General features: G+C 38.8%; 2 protein-coding genes and 1 pseudogene across 3 annotated transcripts; all 3 read right to left on the reverse strand.

Moving 5' to 3' along the window:
• Nucleotides 1-1,704: 1,704 nt before the first annotated feature.
• On the reverse strand, nt 1,705-4,796 carry LOC147173334 (uncharacterized). The gene is made up of 3 exons (XM_086075342.1): nt 3,802-4,796; nt 2,908-3,135; nt 1,705-2,509 (listed from the first exon to the last, which is right to left on the reverse strand). The coding sequence occupies exons 1-3, from the start codon at nt 3,887-3,889 to the stop codon at nt 1,854-1,856; spliced, it is 972 nt and encodes a 323-aa protein (XP_085931468.1). The 5' UTR covers nt 3,890-4,796; the 3' UTR covers nt 1,705-1,853.
• Nucleotides 4,797-4,843: 47 nt separating this feature from the next.
• LOC147173335 (uncharacterized) lies at nt 4,844-6,644 on the reverse strand (annotated as a pseudogene). The gene is made up of 2 exons (XR_015094820.1): nt 6,502-6,644; nt 4,844-5,896 (listed from the first exon to the last, which is right to left on the reverse strand). The product of XR_015094820.1 is annotated as an uncharacterized LOC147173335 (transcript).
• Nucleotides 6,645-6,905: 261 nt separating this feature from the next.
• On the reverse strand, nt 6,906-10,414 carry il1b (interleukin 1, beta). The gene is made up of 4 exons (XM_086075477.1): nt 10,237-10,414; nt 9,918-10,125; nt 8,713-8,874; nt 6,906-7,673 (listed from the first exon to the last, which is right to left on the reverse strand). Exons 2-4 carry the CDS (start codon nt 10,123-10,125, stop codon nt 7,318-7,320), a joined length of 726 nt encoding a protein of 241 aa, XP_085931603.1. The 5' UTR covers nt 10,237-10,414; the 3' UTR covers nt 6,906-7,317.
• Nucleotides 10,415-11,369: the final 955 nt, after the last annotated feature.

Below are 11,369 nucleotides of genomic sequence, written 5' to 3' on the forward strand. Positions count from 1 at the left end.
ACAGATTCAACTTCTACCGTCTACGTCGTGCATTTAGGCTATCTTTTAACACGATTTTGATTCCGTTTCCGTTTTATCTGCATGTAAGATGTTTATTTTTTTCAAAATGTTCGTTTCACGGCTCCCTTTTAGTTATAGAGTCCGAGGTGTGGCTGTTTCTATTGTTGCATTCAAAGAAGGTGGAGAGTGAGAGGAAAAAGTTTACTCTAGCGCATTTTTTTTTTGCTGGGAGTGGGAAGTCGCGAGGTTGCGAAATCATCATACTCGACAATGGTGACTCATGGAGACACCGCCCGTGAATAGCAAAACGTAATTTACACGATTATGAGTTTTATTTTATTTTAGTTACATTAGTTTAGTTAATGTAAATAAGTAACTTCACGTAACACAACGTGATTTGTACTGACTGTGTTACCCAGAACAACAAACAACTTAATGGTATCAGCCATTTTTTGTTTACATTGGCCTCGAACGCTTTGACGTCGGACTCGACAAAATTGAGTGGATGGAAAATTCCAATAACCCACCTTCGTTGAATTCATGAATTCAGCATAATTAATACCGTTTACTTGCCACTCGCTAATTAACCTCGTTTGAGTTTAATATATTGATTTTTCCGCGGTGTTGTCACATTATTTACGATTCTGGGAGAAGCACCAAATTAAACTGCATCATTTTTAATGAACACTTGAGTGAAAAACAAACCACAAGTTTATTTTTTTTGTAAATGCAAAAAAAAAAACAAGTGCTGTTATGAGATAACTTATTTTTAAAATAGCTTTTAGTTTAAAAAGTAAAGGTTGAGTTTCCTCTTTTTTTGTTATCCTATCTTAGCAAAAGGGGCGTGTCGTATCTGCCAACGTACACATGAGCGAAACTAGCAGACGAGCACAAATTTCATAAACAGCTAACCAAATAAGTGCTAAGTTGCTTTTTAGCGTTGTATACAGATTTCACAAGTTTAGGCCACCGGTACATTTGTAGTGTTTTTTTTTGATACAGTACACAAACACATAAGTGTACCGCATAATTATTATTTCAAATTTGTTTACTTAGGAATATATATTTTTCCTCCATCTAAGCCAGCAATGTATAGTAACCCTGACCAAAGAACAATTAAATGCTGTTTCATTAAGAAAGATACAAGAAACCTGCGGATTCCATTTTGGCAAGTTTCTTAGTCCTTGATCTTGGGAAAACATACGTGGTCTGAGAAAAGTTAGCTAAGCAACTAGCTAGTTCAGATCAATGACTCAAGAAAAAAAGCCGCAAAGAGGTGAGAATCCAAATTGTGTTTATATTCAAGAAAAAATAAAAAAACGACAATGTCAAATGTAAACAATTCAGTGAAAGCAACATATGTTCTGCTTGAGGGAAGACTGTAAATTTGTAAAATATTTACTGTCCCTTCTTGTGTGTCCGCATGTGTACAGTCAAACTGTTCTTATGAGCATAGCTTTCACCACAAATTGAGCAACTGTAGGGTTTTTCTCCTGTATGGATTCTCCCGTGTGTTACCAAGTGTGACTTCAGAGAGAACGTTTTATTACACAGCGAGCAGCCGTAAGGTTTCTCTCCTGTGTGCACTCTCATGTGTGAGCTCATGTAATCCTTTCGAGAGAATGTTTTACCACAAACTGAGCACCGAAAGGGTTTTTCCCCAGTGTGCGTTCTCACGTGTTTCATCTCGTGCGACTTGTGAGCGAATCGTTTACCGCACAATGAACACTGAAACGGTTTTTCTCCAGTGTGCGTCCTCATGTGCGATACCACGTGTGACTTGTGAGAGAACGTTTTGCCACACAACGAGCAACTGAAAGGTTTTTCTCCTGTGTGTGTTTTCATATGCGATATCAGATACGGCTTTTGAGAGAAGTTTTTACCGCAGGTTGCACAAGCAAATGGTTTTTCTCTGGTATTTTCATGTGTGACTCCAGATGTTCCTTACGGGAGAATGTCGTACCACAAACCGAGCAAGGGAATGGTTTTTCTCCTGTGTGCGTTCTCACGTGCGAGTCCAGATGCGGCTTTTGAGAGAAGGCTTTGCCACAAGTTGAGCAACTGTATGGTTTTTCCCCTGTGTGCGTTCTCATGTGTCGAATCAAATATTGTTTCGCAAAACCTTTACCGCACACTGAGCAGGTGGCGCGTTTCTTACATGTGTGTGAAGTTTCCTTGTTGCCAAGAGTCGTTTCCTTTTCAGAGCATTTCGACGGTTTGTCGTCACCTTCGCAGTCTGTGTCGCTCCTCAAAGGCTCTTCCGTGTCGTCACTGTCTGACAGTGGGGCTAAGAGGTCGTGTGTCGGACTGGCATAGCAAAGCTGGGACCACTCGGGTGGTTCATCATCATCATCATCATCATCATCATCATCATCATCATCTTCACTCTTCACGACGACGACAGTCAGCGGAAACGTGCTGATGTGGGCCTCCTGCTCTTCCTCTTTAATGTTGAGTGGGTGTGAGCCCACCTGTTCCAAACTGGAGTTCCCGCCGTGCTGCTGGATGCCTGTAAGACATGAGCAACGCACACGCAGTTGGCTTTTCACGATAAAGTTGTCATGATTCTACTACAGTATATGGAGCATCTACGAAAACTTTTAGAACAAGCAGGAAATAAATTAGCAACAAGGAACATAATAATACTATTCGTGGCGGACAGGCTGACACCCATTGAAATTCATTAGAAAAAAAAATATTATTTAAAAAAAAATCAAACCAACCCCCCCCCCCCAAAAAAAAATTCCATTAAAAAATCAAATATATATGTGAATCAGTGTGCCCCACTGTAGATGATAATAATAGAATAAGAAAAAACAACAACATAAAAATACATTCCTGCTGTACATGCTTTGGCCTCTAAGAGGCAGTGTGGTGCACAGATGAAGATAACAATTCCTTCCTTACCATCGTCACCTTTGCAGTCTGTGTCGCCCTTCAAATGTTCTTCTGTATGTGACCGTGCAGCTACGATGTTGTCTGGGGGTCCTCCAAGGCGGTCTCCACTTGGTGTGCAAAAACGAAGCTGTGACAACTCGGGCGGTTTCTTTTCATCGTCGGCCTCCGTAACGTGGGTGTGATTTTTAACATGAGGGGGTTGGGGTTCTTCTCGGCAACCAATCAGCTGCTGGAGATCTGCGGGACATAAGCGACACAAACAGTTGACCTCTGAGTTCTACCATGATCTGTATCCAAAACTGTTGCCGTGATGGGAATCATTCACTTACGCCATAGGGATTTTTAAAAACATAGTTGACAATGACATCATAGTTCATTCCATCATTTTGGAACAGGAACCAGAAGCAATTCATGAGGTCATTGATGAATTTGATATTTTTATTTCAAAATCGACTAACCTGTAAGGCATTCCTTTTTAGTGGTAATGTTTGAAATGATAAAGGCCTTTGTGGGTCATAATTTGGGGTACTTTTGATTTTTTTTTATGAGCAAATAGAAACATTATGGGGAGTCTAGTGTTTGCAAATGCTTGCTATCCACGGTTTGATCGGTAACCAACCCCACGTATAGTGAGGATTCACTGCACATATGCAAATTATTATTTTACTGTTATTAACATTATTTAGAAACGAATCATGAGTAGTATTCCCATGGTCAAGTTACAAAATCAGGATAAAACACGGTGGTAGGTATTCACTACGAAGAGTGAATAAAAAAAATAAAAGCACGTACATGGTAAATTCTGATCAAATCTATATTTATTGGCAATAACACAAACATTTGTATGCTGTATAATCGAGCAAAAATGTAATAAATGAGCAAATAGAAGACGAGTGAACGCACCTTGCAAAGTTTGAGAAGAGAATAGTGTTGTCTGATGTTGCTCGATATCCTCCCTTGTTCGACAAAGTTCATTTTGAGGCACATTCATGTTTTGCGTTGGAGTGATTTCGTCCCTTCACCCTTGCTGACTGTGGCGTCAACAACTTCCGCCTTTTTCTTCTTCGGTGGTGGTTTGACAGCTGCTGACGCATCCATGACGTACGGCCGCCTACTTGTGGCGGTAATTAATTAACGGTTGTAACAAAACAAGCATATGGTGTAAGCGTTATGCGGAAAGTAATATTTAATGCGAAAATGTTATTTTTCAACAACAACAAAATCAACGAATGAGGAAAAACAATCCTTTTAGAGAACATAATTGTTATATTTAACAAGGAACAAACTGTTATCACTACAATGTAATCTCTTGCAAAAAAAAAACTGTTAAAAAAATGAATATTTTACTGAGGAAAAGTCATATTACTACAAGAATGTGAGTGACTTCTGCACACTGAGTCAGCAGTCTGTTACAGTAACTTTTATTTCTCTGTAATTTCCAGCCATTTGCTTAATTTTTTGTCAAAAATGCATTGTCAGAATATATTGACGAGATTTGTACCATTCCTTCCATTGATTATGAGAAATGTGATGTTACTCGTCCAACTGCCCACAAAAAAAAGGGGCAACCATTTGCTGTCAGAAAACTGCAATTGTTGTTGTTTTTTAATTTGACATTTGTACATTTTATAACAATACCAATTCTTAAAACCAAACGAAAAACACAAAAACACACCTGGGGTGAATAAGTGTATAAAAAAAAGAAGTTTACAGATATTAAAGGTTTGAGAGCCTTTTGGTTAAGATTTGTTTTTATGTATTCAATGTGACTTCACAGCGGAAAACAATGATTTTTTAAAATTAATATTAACTCGTGAAAAATGTGTGTAAAATTTAGCCATAATAATGAGAGTCACAGATAAAGTCATAGCTCAAAATCCAAATCGTAAGTAAGTAGTAAGTAGTTATATGTTGTGTGTTTGCATGTGTACATTCAAATTGGCCCTCAGTGTGTAGCGTTCGCCACACTCGAGGCAACTAAAAGGTTTCTCTCCTGTGTGCGATCTCATGTGTGTTTCCACATGTTCTTTTTGGGAGAAGGTTTGACGACAAACTGAGCAACTCAAGGGTTTCTCCCCCGTGTGCCGTCTCATGTGTGCCACCAGATTTGACTTGTGAGAGAATATTTTAGCACACAGTGAGCAACTAAAGGGTTTTTCTCCCGTGTGCATTTTCAGGTGCGATTTCACATGTTCCTTTCGAGAGAACGTTTTGCCACAAAATGGGCAGGGGTAGGGTTTCTCTCCCGTGTGTGTTCTCATGTGTGATGCCAAATATGGCTTTTGTGAGAAGGTTTTATCACAAGTTGAGCAACTATAAGGTTTTTCTCCTGTGTGTATTCTCATGTGTGATTCCATATTTTCTTTTTGCGAGAATGCTTTACCACAAAAGGAGCAAGTGAAGGGTTTCTCTCCTGTGTGCGTTCGCATGTGGGATTCCAGATGTGGCTTTTGAGAGAAGGTTTTACCGCAAGTTGAGCAGGTAAAAGGTTTTTCTCCTGTGTGCGTTCTCATGTGCGTCATCATATGTTGCTTTTTGGCAAAGCTTTTACCACAAATTGAGCAGGTACAAAGTTTTTGAGGCGTTTGTGACGTCTCCAGAGTTAGCTCCTTTTCAGAGCTTTTTGACCGCTTGTCGTCACTTTCAGGGTCGGTGTCGCTCCTCAAAGCTTCTTCTGTGTCCTCACTTTCTGACAGTGGAGCTAAGAGGTTGTGAGGTGGGGGTCCACCACCAGGATGAAGATGTGACCACTCGTCTCCGCTCTCCATAGAGACACCGCTCGCTGGCATCTTGCTGATGTCAGACTCCTTCTCTTCCTCTTTAATGTAGAATGGTTGAGGACCCTTGTCTTCCTCCTTAACATGGTCTGTCTGCTCCTTTTTAACGTGCTGCGACTCTGGATCCTCATCTTCCTCCTTAACGCGGCAAGGCTGTGGATCCTCCTCCTCTTCTTCTTCTTCTTTAATGTGGGTGGGCTCACGAACCAGCTGCTGGACGTCTGCAGGACACGAGCAACAGTTTGACTGAGACAAGTAAATAATAATAATAATGGAGTTCACCTTGCGGCATTGCGTGATTAACTTTCAAGTCTCTCTGACAAACCAGCAACGAGCGAGAAATGATAGATGAATAAATACAAAAGTAGAGAGCAAAATGTAACTAAATGTAACAAAGTAAAAGTATTGTGGCATTTCGCATTACTCTGACAAGTACAATTTAGCACAACAATTACAATGTGGCGCATTAGTCTTACCTGTCTGCAACCCGTACAACTCAATAAAAAATGTAAATCTTTTCAAGAGATCGTGTGGTTGCACAAGAATTGTGGCTGTGTTCAGAATTGACCAATCACATTCAAACTCACATTTAATGGAATTAGGCACATGCTACCCGTTAAAATCCATTTGATAGTTTCAGTCTATCTTGCAAATCACGATGCCAACAGATAATATTAAATCTAATGTTCACGTCTACATACGATATCATATGAACTATTTTCTTGGATATATTATCTTTAACGTAAGGGTCAAATGATGAGAAATTTGTCCACGCGTTTTTCTGTGCGCTTTGTAAAATATGCCAGTAAACGACGCGTGAACGAACCTCGGACAATTTGAGAGGAGGAAGAGGTTTCTCCTTGTCGTTCGTTCTCCTCTCTTGCTCGAAAGAAATCATTTTGGGGCATTTTAATGTTGCTTTTCAGGGAGACTTCACTAGCTTCGCCTCGCGCTTTAGCGAAGCCCGCTTCCGCCTTTGTCTTCTTCTGTGGTCTTTTTTGACAACAGATTACGCATACACACGGCCGCCATCTTGGGGCGGTATTGACGAGAACATATCAAAAAAAAGAAACAAATTCCATTTATCCAACAGAGACAAACAACCCCTAACTGATACATAGTAAATACAATTTAGTTTTTAAATTATCCATTTATTTAAAGTAAACCAATGTTTATATTATTTATCAAATACAATTTATAGTGAACAAGAAATGGGAATGAAACGAATCAGTTGACGCAGGTTTGTCTCCACTCTTCTGTGGTGTGTCAAATGTACAAGACATTTATTTCCATTTTAACAGTGATTGTACAACATACGTTTTTGGAGTTCTACTTTTTAAGAAGAAGAAAAAAAGATAAAACCAAGATCCTCACTGTCACATTTTATTACGCCACAAAACAATTGCGATAACATAAATACACATGCATTTTAAATATATATATATAAATAAATAAATACGTAGATAAATACATAAATATGCTGCTCAAGCACCTATTCTTTTGTGCAGGATGAAAAAAATTGACTATTTATTTAGCTGTACATTTTGTTTTTCCTTTACCTGCCCCCCAAAATGTTTTTGCACATGTCTGCTGACAGATGCTGTCGTTTTCCTTTCGCTGTTTGTTCCCCATTTTCGAGAATCTAGCTTCGCCTCGGCATATGGAAGGTGATGTGTCGGTTGGCGGTGCGCTGGCACATCTCCACGGGCATGTCGTTGTCCTCGGCCGTACTGATGAACCAACTGGGGAAGCGCGCCGACGCCAGGGTGCTGAGGCTGACGCCCGAGTCGCTCTTGTAGAAGAGGAAGCGTGTCATGTCGCTCTCCGAGGCCACGCCCATCAGAGTCTGCCTGTCCTGCACCTCCTCCAGGTGCAAGGTGGGCTTGCCGCCCTCCTGGTGGACCGACAGGTACAGGTTGGTGCCCTTGATGCCCAGAGCCACCGGCTGGGCTTCCGTGACGGGGGACGGGTGCACGTAGGTGGACATATTGAGGTGCACTGCAACGCATAACAGAGCATATTAGTAATACTGATCGTTTTTTTTGCAGAGGATAAAGAATATACACCAATGAATGTTATATTGTCTCTCCACATATGTTGCTGCTCTGTCTGTGTTCAAATATCTGGTGCCTTACGGATTATAACAACGGCAACCTCAATGCTAGTTTCTTTAGCCCCTCAATGGACTTTTATATTGTTTGTTAACATTAAGCTAGCAGACTTTTATGTGGTTTGATTACATACGCTATTTGTAATCCTTTTTGGTATACTATAAAATGACTGGCACCTCCCCCCCCAAAAAAAAATCAATAATATAACTAACTGAAAAAATTTATAAAATAATAAAGGCCCCAAAAAAACTGAATAATTAATAAATTAAAAATAAAATTACCTATATAATTAGATTTTTTTTAATGTAAAAAAAAGTCTTAAGTCTAAAAGTCTAAAGTCAAAAAGACTAATTGATTAGTTAGGTATTATTTAAATGTAATGTTTATTTATTAATTGTTGTTAATTAATCCAGTTCAGGAAAAAAATTAAAAGGCTCATCATATGCTATGATATTATATAAATATGTAACTATATCACATATTAGGTATTTATTTGAATTTATTGCATTTTATTTGTTTTTCTTTTTCTTTATTTTACTCTACTGTCTACCTGGATAAATAACTTAATAACTGAAAAATGGGGAGGGATATTTACCTGAAAAAAAAAAACCTCAATGTTTTAATTACTTCTAAGTAAATTTTACAAGAAGAGTAAAAAAAAAAAAACTTTACTAGTTTTTTTTCCCCAAGTAGACATTACTCTCCATTTATCAGTTAATCTTCCTACCGCACCTACTCTTTCGAAAAAAAATTTTTTTTTTTAGAGAGCATCATAATCATGCGCCACCTCAACGCACGTTAGTGTTTGTTATATTTAGTATCGGGCAAAGGTCACTGAACTGTCATTCCGTTGAGTAAAGGAGACACAGTGTGCGTGCGTGCGCGTGCGTGTGCGTGTGCGTGCGTGCGCGTGCGTCCGTCCACACCTTTGCGATGGCTGTTTCCTCCCTGCAGAGTGAGGGCGTGCAGCTCCATGCTGTCCCTGAGCAGCACCAGACTTTTCTTCTGGCTGTCGGTCATGCAAACCTCGTACTGGCCCGTCCGGGTGAACTGATTCCTCGGAGCTCGCCCCTCCGGCAGGTTGATCACTGAAACCAAAATACACGTACTGTAAGCCTGGGAAACTTTCTATAAAGTTTGACTTCATCATAGTCATTTATTTTGATAGTTTTATTTGTTTTTGGCTTTAAAAAAAAAATCCAGTCAGGTTCAATTTGTACGTGTTCGCTTTAGTATTTTTTATTTTTTTTTGGTGCAAGATTTTATTGATATAGATATAGATAGACCTTCCTTCTTTAGTAACTATTGAGAAAAATGACATTTTCACTATAATTATTGAAAGCCGAGTTACTTTTGTAGTTTCAGTTATTTATTTATTTTTTTACAAGCATTTTAATTTTTGTTGCATGTCGTTAACAAACAGTTATTTTCCTTTGAGTTATTTCCTTACATTTTGTTAACTATAATAACATTGGTAATGCATTTAAAAAAAAAGAATAAATACAAATTTATATTTAAAAAATGAAGTGTTATATAAACAAGTTGTTTAAGTAATTTTTTAAAGAATTTTTTCAAGCAACATATTTTTTTTTTCACACTTTATATTTTAAGGAATATGATCTGGGGAAGTAGAATGAAAAACTTTTCTTGACAATAATATGTTCCATGCGCCGGCACAAGCCGAACTAAACACGACACCGTGCTTGTGGAACATGAATTAAGCAGAAAAATCCGCCATTTTTAGTCGACCCCAAGGCAAAATGGCCGCCCCGTGTTGGATAAAAACGGGTGGATTTTTTCATGTTCCTCAAGCGTGATATTAAACACAATGCCAATTTTAGCCTCGTGCGGGCGCAATAGAACATATTGTCAAGAAAAGCTTTTGACTCTACTCTTATTTTACTCTACATGATTAATCAGAATACCTCGTTTCGACGAGTGGGGGCGCATACAAGTCATTATTACAAAGAACAGTTTTGACTTGATTTCCCTTTTAAAGGTTTATAACCACTAACCACTGCAATGTCAACGCTCGTTCCATTAGCCCGCCTATGCTATTTTTGCATCGTGTGCTAGCATCAAGCTAGCAGACTTTTAGTAAGACGCCGAAGGCACTCAATGTGAGACGTACCTTCAATGATGTCGTCCATCATGATGTCGAGGAAACGTTCCCCGCTGACTTGGCAGCCGAGGGCCATCTCCTTGCGGCTGCCCTTTAACCTCTCTATGGCGACCACCAGGTTGACCACCTGCCTCATGGTCAGCGGGTGCCGGGAGACCTCCAGGCACAATCCGGCCGGCAGCGTCGGGCTCAGTGGGCATCTCGTCTGTGCGGCCATCTTTTCACAGAGATGTGACATGTTGTTAGATACAATACATTCAATGTCGCTGACTTGTCTTGCGTCTGCATAATTGAAAAAATTCATAAATAATCAAAGTGCTTTACCTACCTTCTTTTGGTGTGTCGTCGTAATAGTTCTCTGATTTCGGAGAGCTCTCAGCTGCGTTGTCGCTGTGATTATGCTTGCTTGTCGAGACCTGAGCGCTTTTATGCACCTTCAAGCACAAAGTTGAGGAATTTCCCCGTGGATACACAGGAAGTGGGACGGTCTATGATCATGATAATGACGACCGTGATGCCAAGACAACGGCGTGACGCAAGGCTGTAATGTTGAGGTAAATGTGTGGGATGGTGAAACCTGAGACTACTTGTCACTACTACTTTAAAGAGTGAATTTCAGGAAGGGGAAATAGCAGTAAGATATACATTAACATTAAAACGAAAACAAGAGACAGTTAAAAAAATTTTTTAAGTGAATTAAACTTAAGTTTTGATTCTTAAATCGATACACGGGGTTCGATAGGATTCAAGAATGGTACATTTTTAAAATGTAACCGGTTAAATCAAAGCCAAAATTAATTTTCATTTCAGTATGATACAGTATGTACAGTTTACGGCATATATCATTTATTTACTTGTTTGCATATAGATTTATTTATTTATGTTTTGTTTGTTTTCTTTCCTTTTTTTTTTTCCCGGAAAGTTTGCCAATATTTGGATTTTTTTCCTCTGAAGAGTACAAAATTATTATTGTATTAGTAGATTTTGTTCCCCCGGAAAAGTTGGAGTTTCTAATTGATATAAAAATATTTAACCTTCATATATATATATATATTTATGACATTACCCTTAAAAAAACACACACAACCGTTTTCTGACTTTTTCCCTTGAAAAATGTGACTTAAAAAAAAGAACAATTTTCCCCCTTGAACATTTTGACTTTTCTTTTCTTCTGTTGGTGATAAAAATAAGCAGGACTTTTCAGACTGTTTTCTCACACTTCCTCATCGTGAGAGTTGAGGTTGTTTTGATGCAAGTAAAATTCCAATTGTTTGGCGTTGCTTAAGCGCGGCCGTGTTTATGATTTCGCCACAGTGACGCTGCACATTCTTTCAAAACGTATTTGATCTTTTTCCTGCTGTTACCTGGATGCGATCTCAGAGATTGGTTATGCTAAATGGTATCTTTGACAACAATTTTAAGAAACAGTATACTTAAAAAAAAATTTTTTTTTAAAAAGTA

This window comes from Leptonotus elevatus, chromosome 5 (assembly GCF_054856555.1).
Source record: "Leptonotus elevatus isolate MCC_2025b chromosome 5, RoL_Lele_1.0, whole genome shotgun sequence".
NCBI classification, from domain to species: domain Eukaryota; kingdom Metazoa; phylum Chordata; class Actinopteri; order Syngnathiformes; family Syngnathidae; genus Leptonotus; species Leptonotus elevatus.